The following is a 19,658-nucleotide window of genomic DNA, read 5'->3' as shown; positions in this document are numbered from 1 at the left end:
TTTAGGGTCGGGTCGCCTGTTGTAAGTTAGTGCAGTTGTGTGGGTGTACATACTAGCCTCACTGGTAGAGTAGAGGGAGGCTGTGTTGTGCCTGTCGCCCACAGGTGACGGAGAGGAGCAGGAGAACAGGGACCGAAAGTTGGAGTGCCCGGTGAGTATAACACTGTATTCCTTCTTTTGGTTAAGCCCTCACCGAGAGGTGAGTGGGGTACTTGAGGCGGGACTGTTCCTGGTCTCAAGTACTCGTAGTCCCGCGCCCTGGGCAAGAGTAAAACGAAGTGGCAGCATGCGAGATTGACTTGAGTGCCTCTGTCTTGCCATGGTCTCGGACATTCCACTCCTGATAAGGCCCAGATTTAATTCTCTGTTTTCTTCCCCCAGGGGCAATACCAGCGAGTTGGCATAGGGATCTCCTTTGGAACAGGGGCGGAGACAGTGCACGGTCATCCACGCGAATTGTGGTAAGTTCCTGAAGTACTAGGAGTTTGTCGCCTGTGTGGCACTTCTCCTCACAGGGTCCTTACATCATTATTGTTCATACCTCCCACACTGTTCACGGACAGCCCCGCACCCTCCCCTTTGCGGGTGCGCACCCTGGCAGCTGAAGAAAGTACTTTTTTCGTTGTTTCTGCCGTGGCGCAACCTAGGAAAGGGATAGAAGAGGGGTATGGGAAGGTGGAAGAGTGGGAGGGTGGGAGAAACAATACACACGGAACAGACAATATACTGTAGTGCTATGGGATTTAGCAGGTGTTTATAGCCTGTTTTGCCGTCTTCCTGGCGTCTATAGCTCTTTTGCTTAGTTTATAGCTCTAATGCGTTGTATATTATTGTGGTGTCTGTACTGTTTGGGTTCCATGTGTATTATATCTCCCACCCTCCCACTCTTCCACATTCCCATACCCCTCTTCTATCCCTATCCTAGGTTGCGCCACGGCAGAAACAACGAAAAAACCAACAAGCCCGGGAACTGGAATGCCCGCAATACCCGTAACGGCAGCAACAAACTTCAAGACACATACAACAAGCGCAGTCGTCCATGGTAAGCTCCCTAAAAAGAGTCTCTACCATCCACTCCCAGAAGAAAGTACTTTTGAATTTTTTTATTTTTTTATTAAATTATAGCGTGGGGCCCTGGGTCCCCCAGGCAGGACCGGGCAATTTGTACCCGTCCCATTCCTCTCGGCGCCCCTGGCTGTGACTGTAGTGCTCATTTTTTTATGTCTCTGCGACATAGTGATCCATATTTAAAGTTGAAGTATTAGAATCAAAAGGTTCAGGCTAACCTGTCTGGGAGAGAAGATGTCAGATAGGGTGAGGGTGCAAGGAAGGCAGCTGTCAGAAAATTGCAGGGTAATGGTGCACGGCTAAGGGTTCCTATGAATTCCTAATATTTAGGTAATTGTGATCATCGAATTGCATTGATGGTCCCTTATGGATCTGTTGAAAAGAACAGATCTCTCCAATATTTTGTTCTGCTATTGCTAATAACAGATTAGAAATTATTACCATTATTGTTACTTTAAGTACTCATGGCTGTGTCTCTTGGTTGCTATGAATCTGGCTTGAAGTTTGTCTTGGTAAATGCCTCTCTAATTACTGAGGCTGAAGTATGGGACTGTTGTGTGCTGAACTGCTCATATAGGTGTATTGGCTCCCTTTAGTAACACAGTAGAAACCAGTTAATTCAATACAGTAGCCGGAGTTTGCAACTGTCAGTGAAAGTGGCTTAGGAGAGCACTCACTGGCAACATAATAAATAAACAGGGTAGAGAATCTGTCGGTCAGTAGGTGAGTGTGCTCGAACTTGCTGAATAGATTTCTGTCTCTGCCAGGAGCAGTACTGTTCACAATTATGACATGTAAGTTGCCGCCACAGCTTTATGTGAAGCTAGTACTTCTTTGATGGCCTATTAATATAAAGCAGTCAAGTGATTTAAGAACCTGAGAGGCCTCTTGAACAGCCAATTTCATCTAGGACAGAGCTGCTGCTTATATTCGCATAGTATGGATTAAAGGGTCCTAGAGTTGATTGCAAATGATTCTGGCCAGAGTTCAAGGCCAGAGTAGTGTTAGAGAAAGATTGGTCCTAGATTTAGGGGCCTTACTATTAGATATCCAGCTGTGAATGATTCACGGGGGCCAGAAAATAATGCACCAAATAGCCCCTGGCTCCTACAGGTCACTCCTTACAGTTCTTTGTGGTACAAGATATACCCGGAAGCCAAGGTTGCCCATGAAAGGGGGCCTTTAGATGAACATATATTGATTTAGCTATTTTTCAGTGCTTTTTTTCATCTTTGGCAGGTCCCCAAAACATGTGGGCACCAAGTTAACACTTTATGCACCTAAAGGTGTGAGATCCAATGAGTATTAGAGCAGATTATATCTGACAGAGTTCAGAGCTCTAGAGAGATGCGTCTGGTAGCTCTTCTGCCATGGCATGGCCCTGATACCTCTTTTAATAAAAGTATTTCGGTATAGTCAATTCATACCCTGGTCCTCAGTCTTCATCAGATGTAATTCATAGCAAATCTTAATTAAGGCTCTTGATTCTGTAAGCCATCTCTGTGCATAAAATAATCCCTAAAAGATGTCATATCTGTCACAATCTGTCTACAGCTTATGCATTACATGCTGCTTTGCATGGCAGCTCCTGCCTTTTTGTCCTTATCATTGTATTTGTATTGGCAGTACCTCCATTCACCAGAGGTGCTGCTATTGTGCCTTATTGTGTGCATTAGGGGTTAACCTTCATGTTCACCAATTATCCCATGCACCTGGGTGTGGTTTTCCCTTTATATACCTGTCACTCCCAGCACACATTGCTGGTTATTGTTGTCCCATCCTGTGATGTCATATCCTTGTTGCAGCCTGTGGATTACTCCTCCTGCCTTGCTCCTCTGGTTCATGCCTGCTTGGAATCTGTTCATACCTCCTGCTTCCCTGCATTAGCTGTTTACCTGCTGGTTTCTGAACATTGGTATTATTTCCTGCATCAGCTTGCACCTGGTATTTACTACTGCTCTCGATTACCTGCTATTTATACTTTTCTGCAAATAAACAGAGTGTTTTCACCATATTCGTGACTCCTAGCTGTACTCCTGTTTGTAACCGTGACAATATCCTAACAATAGACATCACCGCTGGGCACTGCAGCTTATGAAATAGGGTTATCAGCTGCATTACAAAGCGCTATAACCACGTTGACATTGTATTTTACTAAAAGAGGTTATTTTTTTCCACAATACAGTGGTGGTCCACTGCTTTTACCATATTTCTGGAAAATATGCCTAGGATTCAGTGCTCAATGTCAATACAAGTAATTAACCGCCGTGTTCTAGCACACAAATGGAAAATAATGGCGCCAATAGAAATAAGCAGCCATCGGTGGGTACACTGCAGCAAGGACAAAAATATACAGACTAAGCAGACTAAAAAATCATATACAGATTGTATTGGGAAGAAAATGTACCTGGTTTTGTAAATAGCGTAGTTGAAGTTCGAAAAAGAAAAATGCCTGAAAAAACAAAAACATATTAGGATTAGGTATAAGTTACTGTCACCAGAGGGCACAATGTACAATGAGGTATTTACAATAAACAACATTTAGTGCAGCTGGTTTTAAGGAAGAGGTGCATTCAAGGGTAACATTTTGAGTAGTTGTGGAATGAAAAGTAAAATGTAGCACTGTGGGCAGTAAAGTTTAGAAACAATGCAAGGTATGTTAAAGCAGAGAAAGAAATTACATGTTTGCGCCTCAGTGATTAAAGAAAACTTGGCTGTTTTGACTAAACATACTATTTTACGTATTGCCTTGATGTCTTCTACTGCCCAGTAAAGAACAAAGAAAAACATTGTGTGCTTGGCGACCTATGTAGCAATGATTTTCCTGACAAGCGATTGCTTCTTTTTAAAGGTCGTTTTACCCCCCCCCCCCCCCCTCACACCTATAAATGAAATTAGAGCAGTTTGTTAATGAAGTACTAAATGCAAAACAGTTAATCATTGTTGGTGTAAACAGAGATGTTTTTACATTCCAAAAAAGATTAAGATACCACAGTTCACACTCAACTGATAACTATTGTTTAAGTTTAGTTCTAATTTAAAATGTTTGTAATTCCTCTCAGTTATAGAGTAACATGGATGTCTTTATGTCTTGTGAAAATGTATTTTTAGTTACCATTGTTTATTGTGCAACTCAAGCTAACATATAATTTAAATGTTTTGTCTCCCTTCCCCCAATGAGCAGGACCATGGGTGTTCCCCATAACAGGTTCCCCAGCATTTCCATAAATCTCACCCCTACAAGTGTTGCAATGCTTCTGGTCCAGCATTGAAAAACAGGAGCAGATCCCATTCAAACAGTGTCATTTTATAAAAGAGGCTATGATTGTACACTACCCTGGCTTGGTCCAGTCAATACCTATGTTAAGCGCTGTTGACCTCCCCTTCTCTCATGGCAGGGATGAGATCTCGTGAACTATGGTGTTACCTGGCATGTATTACTATGGCCCTGCTAGTTGGGAGGAGAGGAATATTAGATACAAATAACTATTAAGGTTGAGTTGGCCATTAAATACAGTGTATAAATCTCTCAGATTCTAAAATGTGTTATAGTAAATGACTAGTAAATACTTACAGGAAGGGCTGGAATCATGGCCAATACACATAATTCAGCTTCTCTGTTAAAATATAAAATGAATAAAGTACTATATTCAGGAATAAAATGGAAATATAAAATACAATTTATTAGAAGAAGCACTTTCTCACATTCACCAATAAACATGTAAAGGTTTAAAAAATGCTGAGCTATCTTGAACCATTATGTACTGCATGAAAAGTATACATTAATGTATAAATGATTTATCACAGTTTTTTGTCCTTTAGGTGGAAGTAGTCCCATCAGAAGGAGTGATCCCTTTGGAGTGATATCATATCTAAGCAAATAGAAGCTGTACATACCTCAGTTATCCATGTTAATTTTGTGGAGCATTAAGGTAGGTAACATTTGTAGCATTATTAATTACTATTTCACACATCCTTATTATGTAACCATATTATGTCATGTGTGTTTTGTACATTTGTGTAATCGATTTATCTTAATATTGTGGCAAAGACTTGCTTAATTTATGCAAGAAGCTTAAGCTGTTCTCCTAACTGTGATTAATGTTTGTTTTTGTTCTTTTACAAATTTGACATTTTTATAAAATGTCTTTCAATATACTTTTTACTTACAATTTTCTATATATTTACATACATAATGGGGATTCAAAAGTTTGGTTAAATAAGTTACATTCATAATTGTAAGAATTTTTAAGACAAAACTATTTTCACTCAAACCAATAGCAACTGTTCAGTTGGTTCGGTAACATTGTTATTTTTCTACAAATGTTATGAATGATCTGTTAAACATTTAGATACAGCTAATGCTGTACTTGGACAACGCCACATTGCTTGAACACAAACTAATGAAAAGACAACAAAATTCCATTCAGTAGCCAAATAAATCACAAAAACACATTACAAAATTTACTTGGCATTTTGTCAGGCAAATAAATTTTGAACACATTGAATCACCTCAAAGATAATAAACAATGAAATGGAAAAGGCATATTATGTCATTTTACTAATACAAATTGTCACACACAAAATAATTAAATTCTTGTGTGCGTTTACATTTGTAATCTCTAGAGGAGTTCCCTGGAGTTTGACTAAGAAAATGTTAACAGGAAAATTCCCTTATAACACATTTAACAACCATCATTGCATAATCACTGATTATGGAAAAAATATTAAAAAGGGGGTTTGCTGCCAAATAAGCGTGGAGCCAATTAATAGTGGCAGCATTGAGGAACTACCATATAGAGTCTGGGGCCTGAGTCATTAAGGAGAGTATAGCAAAAAAAGGAGTTTGCTCCTGGACAAACCATGTTACAATGCAAGGGGTGCAAATTAGTTTATTATTTTGCACGTAAGGAAAATACTGGCTGTTTTTTCATCTAGCACACAAATACTTCATAGCTTTATTTTTACACTGAAATATAAAGTTGATCTAGGACATGCCCTACCCCAACTAAAGATCTGTCCCCACATTTTAAATTTACCTCCCCAGTCAATGCAACATGGTTTTGCCAAGGTGCAAAGTTACTCCTTTTTTTATGCTTTACTTTCCTTAATGACACAGTCCCTGCATGTCTAAAGAGGGGAGAGCATGTAAAGAGAGATCACCAAGGTCTTCATAGGTCACCAAGGATGAAGACGCTGCAAGAAGACACTAGTGAGAGTGTCAGACCTACCAGAGTCTGTGCACATTGCAGTGAGTGAGATGAGAATCCCAGGAGGGACAGAAAGCATGTGTTATAGCCCAAGGGGTAAGGCTCTTGCAGATGAGGGGTGATTAACTGTGCTGGAGTGAGAAAGGAGATGTACATACTGCATTTGTTTCAGTGTTACTTGCAACTCAAGTATCATGCTGGATTGAAGAGGCTGCCAGCCCATTTAGACCTGGACAGCCCCTATAATCCCAAGTCCCTCAGACAAGGTCCCTGGGTCTCCACACCCCTATTTCCTACCCCTCCGAGTCTGGGGAATCATTTAGACTGAGTCCCCATACTTAGAGGGGTAGGAGGCTAATATGGGTTTCAGTATGTGGCCATCACAGGACCCTAGGCTTCTAGGTCATCTAAGGATTCAACTGGCCATGCCCCACCCACTCTGCTTTAATCCCTTATTGCTAGATCATGTTTTCATATAATATAACATGATTTAGATTACATAGATCATGTGAACTAACATTGGCAGCATGGAAGCCGAGCTGTGTTTTAAGATAACAGGGCTGTTTCTTCTGCTAATACTCTAGAAACGATTCCTGGTGTGTCTCCTCTGGGTCCCAGTGCTGGGCCACATATTCAGTCACTGTCAATAAGGATGCCAGAGGGGGCAATACACGTGAATGCTATTAATTTATTATTGGGGTGGAGGGAGGCCCAGAATGTTGACTCATATCTCCGCTTTCCAGGAGGTGAATAGTACCTATCCATTTTTCAAACCAGGCCCCAGAATTCCAGAATTCGGCGAAACAGCAACTGAGTTCAAGACACCAGCAGCAGCATGTAGTCAAAACTACAAGAACAGATAGGCGAGTACAGTACAGGCTGCCAATTATATTCTGGTGGGACAGTCCCAATTTTGGGGGAACTCTCCTGCATGACTTTGACAATTGCTGTAACATTTGTGAAGTATGTCCAACTCCAAGCTGCTCTGCTCATGAAGGGGAAGCCACCCTGCCACTTGATGGGAGAGCAATTTGAAGTCAGATTAAATAGCCATTATTATGCAACCTATTGCCCAACTACAACCCCAGCATGCCAGTGATGCTGGCTCTTGTAGTTCCACAAAGGCTAGAGCATCCTGGGGTTGGTGAGAGAAGAGTTCTCTTTGGGGAATATAATGATATCTGAGTTGGAGCAAAGAATTAATTTCTGTTCTATCAATGAGTGACACAGAGGGCGGTGAGGAACAGTTCTATGTTTATACTTATGCAGAGGACATGAGTGTGCTCAGTGCTAGCTGTCTGGAAGACTATAATGATAATTAAATAGATCTATGTCATCAGTGGTCAAAACGGGAATTTTAACGAAAGAGTCAGGCTCATGGGGGCTACCTAGACACCCAAAAGCTTTAGAGATTTTGGATACTTTTTAACAATATATACTATTAAAGTAATTATATCGTTTTAAAATAAGCATTGCCCAATCAATTGAATGTGTGTCCAAAGCACAAAGTGATTTATTTTAGCAGATGTAAATAGTCAACAATTTCAATACATTATTATATTATGATAAAGTACAGCACAGCCAATACCAAAAGATAAGTACATACCAATGCAATCGCTTGCGCACGCTGCGCAACCACTGGACCCGATTGACACAATATTCTATACAGAATATTGTCCGAGTTGACTGAGGCCCCAGTGAGATGCAGCTAATATATATACAGTCAGTGTTTCATTGTGAACAATAGAGATGACGTAGATTGTTTCTATAGGTCCAGACGTTGGGTGGGTCCAGGCCAGACAGGTAATAGGTTGATTCAATCTAAGGAATTCAAAGGTGGGGGTCTTCTCTCCAGGGGGTCTGCTGATGATTAGGGCTTCAATATGATATCAGGCATGACACCTTTCCTATTACCTAAACCTTTAATAACACTACAATGTACATATAATCACTATATATATATATATATATATATATATATATATATATATATATAGACTAATAATAAACCGAATACTATCTGCTCCTGAATTACAGTGTAACAGAACCAATATGAAATTATATAAATAACTAACTGTTGTAATGCGAGTGTGTGCGTGCGTATTTTACCGTGCGAACACACCACGCCACGTAACACGTGGCGTACGCTTCGCAATACGCACGGCAAACCAATATTAAACCAATATACTTTCGTTCATCCAATTATACGACTTCAACAATACTATAAAATTTACATAATGTAAGGCTACCTGGCTTGTGTTCTCACATCTCTCCTGTGTCCTTCTACCTCTCCCTTATGTTTCCTGTGGTACTTTACCTTTCCTTAATGTCTCCTACATGTCTTCTTTGTGTACTCCCTATCTAATGCTGTCACTCCTCCTAATATCCCTCTTGCCAGTGATGTGAGATGAGGAAACATCCTATGCCTGGTTTAGGCAAGCTCTCAATGGAGCTTGGTGAAAAGCCTGTGTAGGGGATATTTTAAAAAAAAAAGAAGTACATTTTACGACGCTAAAACAGTTGTCAATAAATACAGCCACTGCACAGCATACGCTAGATGCACTCTTAAGTGTAAGCAGAACACACCCAAAGTTTCACTGCATTTAAATGCTTAAATAGTAAGATTGCAATATATAACTAGATTGATAGGAATATCAAATAGCAAATATAAATGACACATACAAGCAATGGATCCAGAAAAATGTCTCAATTATCAGAGGCTTACTGTGCTCTACAATCAAAGAAAGTGGGAAGAAGTGGCGGTATGACTTACCGCCTTATATTGGTCCACTTCGACCACTGTGTTTCATAAAGTTGAACACCAAAAGGTAAAAGGAGAAGTATAATAGAAAAGTGCCCAGGAATGCCATAGGAAATGCATTTTATCATGTATGGGTTGGAGGCTTAAACCAGTATCTTGCTTAGAACCCTTGCGGTCCTAATCTGGCAGAGTGGCACGTTTTTTTCCCCTTCTCAATAATGATATGTGTGCCCTATGCCATACTTGCTGCCCTCATCACTGTTCAGCTTTGTAGCATAAGCTGTTCACAGAGAATCCATGCCCTCTGCCTGGTGCTCTGACAAAGCTGGACAGCATTAACTGCAAGCAATCAGTGCAGTTATTGCCTAACCGGTTCATGTGTGGGTAGGATAGGGACATGAATGCCGCTCATGCACAAGTCAGGCAAACACTTTGCCACTATATTTTAGTGGCAGGAGCCCCACTATGTGAAGAGATGCAACGGTTCAGTGATGGTGAAGTGTGTGAATTAATACTATTTTTGCCATTTTCTCTGTCAATATTCACTAAAAAGAAATTCAAATATGTTCCAAAAAAGCAACTGACCCCAGTCCCACAAAAATAAACAAATTCATGTTTTTACTTATACAAAATATTGTTCTGATCCAAAAGTTCTAAAATTGTTTAAGAAAATGGTCTTTAGAAATTAAAGTTAGAAAAGACAATTTGCAAAAAGAAAAAGTATATATAAGTGTATACGTGTAATAGAATACTTAGAATACCTTGCCACTTCTTTGTTTTGTCCACAAAGCAGCAGAATGTTTTCAGTGTTGATATAAAAGGCCCAGCAAGGGAAGCATGCAAGTGTCAGGATAAGTATGGCCCGCTGGACAATTAATCCAATTAATTTTAGTTTTTTTCCTCCATAAATCTAATAAGAAAAAAAACAGCTGTTAGTTCTATCAGCTTTGTGCAAAGCATTCTATGTGTAATGTAATGCAAATATAATCATAAATGTGACCACTTATCTGAGTAGCTTGATTTTATTATGTATCCCTGATGTGAATGGTCATATGAAAGTCTTGAACAATTTTTCTTTTTATATATTTAAAAAAAAATAAAAAATGGATTTGCATGTAAATAATATACTGTATTATAATGAATCTAGTTTCCAGTTCTTGAGATGGTGGAACGTCACAATATGAGGTTGTGATGGAAAGTTTTATTTAAACCAAAATTTGATTTGTTCTGATCATTCATCATCATCATCATCATCATCATCACCACCACCATTTATTTATATAGCGCCACTAATTCCGCAGCGCTGTACAGAGAACTCATTCACATCAGTCCCTTCCCCATTGGGTCTTACAGTCTAAATTCCCTAACATACACACACAGACACACACACAGAGAGACAAGGGTCAATTTGTTAGCAGACAATTAACCTACCAGTATGTTTTTGGAGTGTGGGAGAAAACCGGAGCACCCGGAAGAAACCCACACAAACACAGGTGAACATACAAACTCCACACAGATAAGGCCATGGTTGGGAATTGAACTCATGACCCCAGTGCTGTAAGGCAGAAGTGTTAGGCACTACTCCACCTCATTGTGACACTCTCTGTCATATGTTAGATGCAACTTTAAATATTAAACTATTATTATATTATAATCCATCTGCCTATAGCTCAGGCATATATTAACCACACGTTTGCCTGAGGGAATAGAATATGTCTTCCAGGAGACTCATGGACATCATGAACACTGGCTATTCATCTTTGGGGAGGTCATTTGTTGACCTTGTCAGAGTAACCTTGTAATGTTTAGTCTGGCTTCTCCATCTGTCCTGAGCAAAGGTCTTGTGATAGGGCAAATAGTATTATCATTTGTATTTTATAATAAAATTTGGGGAATTGTCTTCTTCTCATGCCCATCTTGTCTGTAACACCAGCATGGTTAATTTGAACAATAAATTGAAAATGTTGGAATGTATTATTATTATATATATTTGTTATGTATTAGACGCCACACATTCCGCAGCACTGAATCTGTTGCTTTATTAATTTTTGATTTCAAACAATAACTTTTTCTCATATGCAGTTTAACTTTTATATCACATAAATAACAATATATAACTCTCTGCATATGTGTTATTTAGTTATAGTTTCATACGGTTACAGGTCTTAAATGCATTGAATGCTTAGTTCATTGGTTTTAATGGTTGATAACAATTTTTACTATTGAATAAGCTATGTTACTGCTGAAATTATACAGGTTGTGCATGTATCTGCTGTAAACCAAAGCAACAAGACGAAGTAAAATGATAGTCAGAATCTGAATAATCTCAATGTGTTACAGCACATTTGTGCACACCAAAAATGTTACAAAAAATCCCTTCAAAAGGTCATTTATAAACACAGAAAGGCAGGTGCAGTCCTAACGCTGTTTGTTCTTCTTTTGTGACACCACTCTGTGATCTATGTGCATGTTTAAGCGTATCAAGATGGCAGCAACTGTGGAGGGAAGCTGGCCAGATATAGGCTGATCTGGGGTGCCTTACAAGATGCCATCAAATGCAAACACATGGTTTTGTATTGTGGAACTCCAGGGGTGAAGAGTATGCATTTAGATAGGCATTCACAGATGGCAGCTGTAATTTAAGTTCGCTCGTTGGGATGACGTTGGCTCCATCTAGGTGTATTTCATATGGGAAGGTGTGTTTATATACACATGTAACTAAAACATGCAAATATACTTTCATGTTTTGTTGTTTTTTTAATCTTTAAATATTTAGATCCAGTTGTTCATTCTTCTCAATTTTGAATGATTTTACTGTATAAATTACTACCACAACGGCTAGGACAGCATTGATATATTACCCTTTCTGTTAAAAACAAAACAAAAACAAAAAATCCCCAAAAACTTTCTCCCCTCCAATTACAACATGTGTTCCCTTTTTTTGAGAAATCTTATTTTTTTTTAAAAGAATAGTGGATACTGTGGGGAGTAAAAGGGAGTGTTCTAAAATTAATACATAAAGTTTGATTTCAGAAAGACCTGACTACAGGCCCCCAACGGATCATGAACTATAAGGACATTTAACAGATTTTTACTAAATATATCATTTACCTGTGAGATGAGCGTATCACATGCTCCATTTAGTCCATATCCCACTGTAGCTCCAATCACTGATGTATACTATTGAGAGAAACAAATTAGGGTATGACACAAAGTGTTTCCTATGTGTAGATACACTTTTATCTCATTTAAAATTTTCTAATCCCAAATTATTATTGTAATGATCAGCAGGGGATCACTGATCAGTAACTGGGGTAGAATGTATCCCAGGGTGGGGAGCAAGATAAATGGACATGATGGGTAAACTGGGAGATTATACATAGAGGGTTTATGACTTATGGACAGAACAAGACACATAAAATATTAACCAGTGAAGGAGTCAGATTCAGAGAGTACTCAGACAGGCCAAGGTCAGCAGCCATATACCAAGATAGATATTCATTTAGGCAGGGTTCACGACCTGAAGTCAAATTCTCAGACAAAACTGAGACAGGAATAAGAGGAGAAGAACCATTAATTGAAACCGTTAACGGAGAACAGATTCCCTGCTTTTAGCGTGCTCTTGGGTTTATAGGGGTTCCCCCCTCCGCGGGACTACCCTCAGTTACCCAGATGCCTCCTGGACTTGGACTATAATGAGCAACATCAGACCTATGCCAGTTCAAACTAAAATTTGACAGTACCAGGAGAAAAAAAATGGAAAATAATAACAAAAGTAGACACTGCCTGGACAAGACATATCCTAATACAAAAGAAGAAAGGCAAAAGACTAGAATCAAAGACAGGGAAATAATTAGAGATGGGCGGGTCCGGTTCTCCGAGAACCGAACCCACCCGAACTTTGGGTATCCGAGTACCGAGCTGAGCAGCTCGGTACTCTCCCGCCCATTCCGAATCCAAATCGAGGCCGAACGTCATTGTGACGTCGTCGGATCTCGGGACTCGGTTCTCGCGATACTTCAACTTTATAAATACACGCCTCCACAGCAATCCATCGCCATTTGACAGAGGGAGAGAGCAGGGTGTAGTCATAGGCTAATTAGAGCAGGGACAGAGAATACCATATTGTTCTTGCAATTGCTCTAACCAAAATCGCTAGTGCAGAGAGGAGGATAGAGGTTTATTATTTTTTCTTCATATTTGGCACTCCCCAGCGCTTTTGGGGTGTCCCCCATAATTGTGCATTAATATTTCTGGCTGTCAAAAGTCATATCTGTCAGCAGTATCTACTCAATAATTTGTAGCACTCCTCAGTGTTTTTGGGGTGTCCTCCCTAATTGTGCATTAATATTTCTGGCTGTCAAAAGTCATATCTGTCAGCAGTATCTACTCAATAATTTTTAGCACTCCTCAGTGGTTTGCGCTCAGAATGGATTCAAAGCAGTCCACATATGATCTAAATGAGCAACCAGGTTCTGTCACCAGTCCTGATGTTAGTGTTCCCAGTACGTCATCTGGCCAAGGCGATGTCAAACAACAGAGTGTTTTCAAATTAGTGCAAAAAACAAAAACCAAAAAAAAATTTACTGTATTGAAGCGAAAAAGAAGTGTAACTGAGCAAAAGTTAAGTGACGATAAAAAAAAAATTGCAAGCATGCCATTCTACACACGCAGTGGCAAAGAGAGAATGAGGCCTTCACCTTTGGCTATTAGTGGCAGATCCCAAAAAGTTACCCAGCCTACAATTGGTGCACAACTACTGTTACGCGTCAAAGCCGAGCTGCAAGATAACAGTGAGGCATTACAGGAGAATATTTGCTCTGATTCACAAATGATAACAATCCCTGTGGAGAGTCCATCCAACAGTGGGATGTCTAATCGTGAGCATTCTGCTGATGTGTGCCTTAATAGCCCGAGTGTAGCCGGTGATACCCAAATTGAGGATGCCACTTTGGAATTAGAAGAGGATGAGGGGGAGATTTGTGTAGGCGACGAGGGCGCTAATGATGATGTTGATGATTATGATGCAGACAGATACCAAATTGCCTTTCTCAATTTCTATTTATATTCTAGATTATATAACGGCTGAATAGTTTTCTATTTTACTCCTAGTGGAGAGAGGATCTGATGCAGACAGATACCAAACTGCCTTTGTCCATTTCAATTTATATTGTACAGTATATAACGGCTGAATTTATTAGTATTTTATACAAGTGGAGGGGGGCCTAGAGAGACAGAGTGACCCCAAACTGTCTTTCTCCATGTCAATTAATATTGTACAGTCTATAATGGCTGAATTTTTTAGTATTTTATACAAGTGGAGGGGGGCCTAGAGAGACAGAAACCAAACTGGCTTTCTCCATGTCAATTAATATTGTACAGTCTATAATGGCTGAATTTTTTGCTATTTTATACAAGTGGAGGGGGGCCTTGAGAGACAGAAACCAAACTGGCTTTTTCCATTTCTTTACATATTTAACTATAAGTGTAGGGTGTAATATACATTCAAAGACGATGGCTGCATTGCCAATATGCATAGATGGAGAGGAAGACAATCTGTTTTGTGTGTAGAATAGGCCTACCAACGAAGAATTAAACTGTTTTTTTGGATGATTTATTACCTCAACAATTAGATTACTTGTCTCTAAAACAGTTGGAGCACTAAATTGGGTTAATTTAGGCCCAAAAACATGGATTTTCCCAAAAAATAGCAAAACAAAACCAAACAAAACCAAAACCAAAACACGCAATGGCGGTTTTGCAAAACCAAAACCAAAACCAAAACACGACGGTAATCCAGATCCAAAACCGAATCCAAAACCAAAACACGGGGGTCAGTGACCATCTCTAGAAATAATGCAGATTCCAAAAAACCTCATTATCATCATTCTTTAATTCTAAACTCTGCAGCAATAGTAAGTGGTTATGACAACCCATATATTAAAACAAATCATACATAAAGACCAAACAAGTAGAAGGAGTTTATAGAGCCCTGCTAGCGAGAGCTTAAAATATACACAAAAATGCTTAGACAATAGAAGGTAATGGGACTTGATTGGCGATTGAGACATTATCCTGCAGTAAGGAATAATATCACTTGGAGGTGAATTAAGCTATAGTGAAGGTTGGGGAGAATCTGGCAGGGGTAGGGAGTTCCATGAGTGAGGCGTTGATACTCCTCTTTTCCTTATGGGAGAAGTCTTGGAGACAGAGTAAGAGGTGCTAACCAGAAAGGAGGTAAGGTGAAGTTGAAGGCAGACCTATAAGGGCGTAAGGGAGAGTATATTATGATTAGATCGGAGATGTATGAGAGAGAGGTGAGGGTTTTGAGACAAGATACCGAAGATGTCCATTCATCGTTTTTTTTTATACATTTCCTGTGTTTTCCTCCTGCCTCTTCGCCCTTTTCCCAAATTAAGTTTACTAAAGAATATTTCGCTCACATTTATATTATACAATAAAGAGAACTATATATATACAGTGCCCTAGGAAGAAGACGGTAAAACAATATATACATATTTTATTGCAGGTGACAGACAACAACAATGTTGAATAAAGAAAATGCATATTAAAAATACAAAGTAGTAAAATACCACATACTATGTATCAAACAACAGCAATGCAAGAATCTATCAGCAGCAATAAAGATGAAAGAGTTCATGGTGTTGGTGCAGGAACAAAATATATTGAGTAAAAACAATTCAATAGTCAACCTAATAATACTTACAAAGGGTGGACCTGTCTGCGCTGACTGGTATACTAGCTGCCTCTATTTGCTAAAATACAACCTATCTATGTATATAAAATTAACAAAACCATATATTATAAGCAAACAGATATGGCGCTTATACTCTATATATTCTCCAGAGACATCATAAATAGTCCAGAAATATTGGTAAAGTTCCAAAAGAAAAGAGTTTTTCAAAAAAGATAAAAATAATGTCTTCAATGTTTATACATATCTCAGTATAAATGGATGTGTATCCAGATATTGATTCTCCACCGATGTTCATATATATAAACAAACAGAAAAAAATTGATTGAGTAATTTCATATATACACTATATACTCTGCCACGATCAATAACCTCTTAACCCTCGTGTGGTATTAAAGATATTTAATTACCACCACATGTGACCACTGACTCCCGATTGAATAATACACTTACATAAAAGTGTTTCTGTGATTTCAATAGTGGGAGTAGATTATACTTGCTGCTCCTCAATCAGATCCACATCATTCTCTGAGTAATTGCTCAAAAGAAAAAATAAAGGTGCTCCAAATGGTGCATTATCTTAATAAAACAGATTTAATATAAGCACAACATAAAAACACATATAAAAAGTGAGGTCATGGTGAAGTCGCTGAAAATTCTGAAAACAGTTGGACTCTTACCCCATGTGGGATGGTCTTAAGCATGTAGGGAAACCTTTTGTCCCTCTCCAAAAGATCAGGTTGCCGGCTGGTTACCGCTGCATACTCCACAATAATCGGGTTATGATTCCTCTCCTTTCAGGTGATCTGCGTACTTCCTCCTCCTACTCACCGCCTCTGCCAACGCGTTTCAATTTGAAAAAATCTTTATCAAGGCAGTATAGTGACATTCAAACACGGCAGGGTGTTAAAGCACTTGTATCCAATCAGGATCTTCCATATTAGCATACAGTTGCCATGGTTACCCGCCATCGCTCGGGTAAAGTTATTTAAAAGAATCCGGATATTCTCTAATGTGCTCATGTTGCAACATAACACATTTAAACCTAATTCACATAATGTACTAATAAAAAACATCAATAACACACACAGTTTGACTTAAAATATTCCTTACTTTCGTTAACAGTCTGTTCTATCTCTCATAGACTTTATTCACAGGTCAATAGTATCTTCTCCTCCTTTCAATAAACCAATCAAATAATACTTTAATGTATATCCAGCGGGGGAGGAAAAAGGTGAGAGGGGGTGTTTATCTCATTGGAATCAAATATTGTATGTATATTAGAAAATTCTTCAAAACTTATTCTTTTCTATCCTAATTATCATATGATGGTCATAATAGTACACATTCTATCACTAGGGATTGAAGATTATTTCTCATATATCCCCACAAATAAGTATAAGCCTCTTCCTATGACTTATGGGTAGACTTCATATATTGACTTTTGCACAAACTATATATAAAAAAATGGTCTTCCAATTTATGCCACAAAAGAGAAAATACATTATGAGGTAAATATATGTCACCATTCCAACCACATGGTAACCCATACTACCCTAACTTTTTATACTCTATATTTTCTCACAAAAAACATTTAATTTCAAAGTCCGAATTCAGACTCTTTGGTTCTAAAGTATCCATCGCATATATGAGTTTCATTTCCATTTTTGCTAACTCTCCTTTTGATTCTCTTTTTCTCCAATTTCCCCAAACTTTTTTAAAACCACAGAAATATTTAATCGATGAAACATTGCATTTATGTTCATTTTTGCAGTGAAGTGATAGGGAATGCAACTCATATCCTTTTCTGATATTCCTTAGGTGTTCTGCCCAACGTTCTCTTAATTTGCGGCTAGTTCTACCTATATATTGTTTTTTGCATTCACACTCCACCAAATAAATGCAGTTGTTTGTGTTGCATGTGATAAAATCTTCAATCTTATAGACTACACCAGTGGTATTAGATTGGACTTCTGTCCATTTGGTGGTCTCAGATTTCACATTTCTGCATACTATACAAGAGCCGCATCTAAAAAAACCTTTGGACATATTCAATGTTGTTTGAGGTTTAGAGATTGCACTTTTAACTAAAATATCTTTTAATGTTGGAGCTTTCCTGTATATAAAACCAGGATACTCTTTTATGGCCTCTTCCAATTCCCTATCCTTTCTTAAAGTAGACCAATGTTTTTTTATTATTCTTTCAACCTGTTTATAATGGGGATTAAATTGGGTAATGAATGGTATACTCGACCCCCTTTGAATATTTTTTTCATTTGTATCTCGATTCGGTTTTGGAATAAGGAGTTCCTCTCGTTCCATATTCTGTACTTTTTCAATAACCAAATCTAATTTTTGATTATCATATCCTTTAGCTACAAACTGATTTTTCAAATTTGAAGCTTGTTGATTATATTTCTCTACTTGTGTACAATTCCGTCTCATTCTTTGGAACTGTCCTATGGGGATGTTTTCAAGCCACTTCTCATAGTGGTTGCTATTTATCGGAATGAATGAATTTGAGTCCATTGGCTTATTGTAGTTTTTGGTATACAATTTTCCTTCCTCTATATATATATATGCAAATCCAGGAAATGGATCTCATGTTTACTAATATCAAAGGTTAGGTGAATATTGTAGGGATTGTGATTAATTGAATCGCAAAACTCTGTTAAGGAAGATGCATCCCCTTTCCAGATAAAGAGGATATCATCTATAAAACGATGCCATGAGACCAGATTCGCCCCCACCATGGGGTTCATCCTGATCTGATGTTCCTCCCACCACCTCATGAACATGTTAGCATAACAGGGGGCGAATCTGGTCCCCATGGCCGTTCCTTTTAATTGCAAATAAAAATCCTCTGAATACCAGAAATAATTGTTACTCAAAATGAATAAAATCCCTTCTAAAATAAATTCTTTTAGCCCCTCCTCCATTTTGGATAAATTTAAGCAATGTTCAATTGCCTGTAACCCTTGGTTATGATCGATGATCGTATATAGAGAGCTCACATCAGCAGTAACTAATGTATAGCCCTCTTGCCAAGTAATGGATTTAAGTTTGTTAAGGAGATCCATAGTATCCTTTAAATAAGATGGAATGAATTTCATAAATGTTTGAAGATGGTGATCTATATACTGGGAGGTTTGAGGTAATTGACTCCGTACCTGCCACAATAGGTCTTCCAGGGGGACAGACCGGATCCTTATGGATTTTTGGGAGGATATAAAAGACCGGGATGGACGGGTTCTGGACAATTAAATAGTCCTTGATCTCTTTCGATATTACCCCCTTTCTCATATTCAGATCCACCGAAGTTTGAAGTTTTTCCATTATTCTTATCGATGGATCTGTTTTGAGGATTTCATACGTATTTTCATCGCCCAGTTGTCTCATAACTTCCTGATGATACTGGTCTACATCCTGGATAACCACACTGCCCCCCTTATCTGCTGGCTTTATAACTATCTTCTTATTTTCTTTTAAGTTTTTTAATGCCTCCCGTTCTTTCTTACTTAAATTTAACGTTCTTTTATCTCTTTTGATTCTCCTTAGATCCTCTTTTACCAAATTTTCAAAGGTCTCCACCCAATGACCCTTACAATGGGTAGGAAAAAAGGTTGACTTAGGTTTGAAGATACTCCTCTCCTTTTCCACCATCTTGTTTTGATCATCTCTCTTGAAAAACTTTTTCAACGTTACCTTCCTCACAAATTTTGTAAGATCCACAAAAATTCCAAACTCATCTAATTTATAGATATACATTAAAGTATTATTTGATTGGTTTATTGAAAGGAGGAGAAGATACTATTGACCTGTGAGAAAAGTCTATGAGAGATAGAACAGACTGTTAACGAAAGTAAGGAATATTTTAAGTCAAACTGTGTGTGTTATTGATGTT

At 38.4% G+C, this 19,658-nt stretch overlaps 1 protein-coding gene across 1 annotated transcript in view; it reads right to left on the bottom strand.

The window, feature by feature from the left end:
* LOC142139879 (multidrug and toxin extrusion protein 1-like) overlaps positions 1–19,417 on the bottom strand; it is a 47,279-nt gene extending 27,862 nt beyond the window's left edge. The window contains exons 1-7 of the mRNA XM_075197739.1: positions 18,925–19,417; positions 18,505–18,617; positions 16,208–16,219; positions 12,151–12,219; positions 9,801–9,949; positions 4,643–4,685; positions 3,476–3,520 (exon numbers count right to left, since the gene is read on the bottom strand). Coding sequence (XP_075053840.1) covers positions 3,476–3,520; positions 4,643–4,685; positions 9,801–9,949; positions 12,151–12,219; positions 16,208–16,219; positions 18,505–18,617; positions 18,925–19,417 — 924 coding nt within the window. The remainder of the gene's footprint in view (positions 1–3,475; positions 3,521–4,642; positions 4,686–9,800; positions 9,950–12,150; positions 12,220–16,207; positions 16,220–18,504; positions 18,618–18,924) is intronic.
* Between the last annotated feature and the right edge of the window lie 241 nt (positions 19,418–19,658).

Source organism: Mixophyes fleayi, chromosome 2 (assembly GCF_038048845.1).
Source record: "Mixophyes fleayi isolate aMixFle1 chromosome 2, aMixFle1.hap1, whole genome shotgun sequence".
NCBI classification, from domain to species: domain Eukaryota; kingdom Metazoa; phylum Chordata; class Amphibia; order Anura; family Limnodynastidae; genus Mixophyes; species Mixophyes fleayi.
Note: the sequence above shows the minus strand (reverse complement) of the source record. Positions and strands in the feature narration are given on the sequence as shown.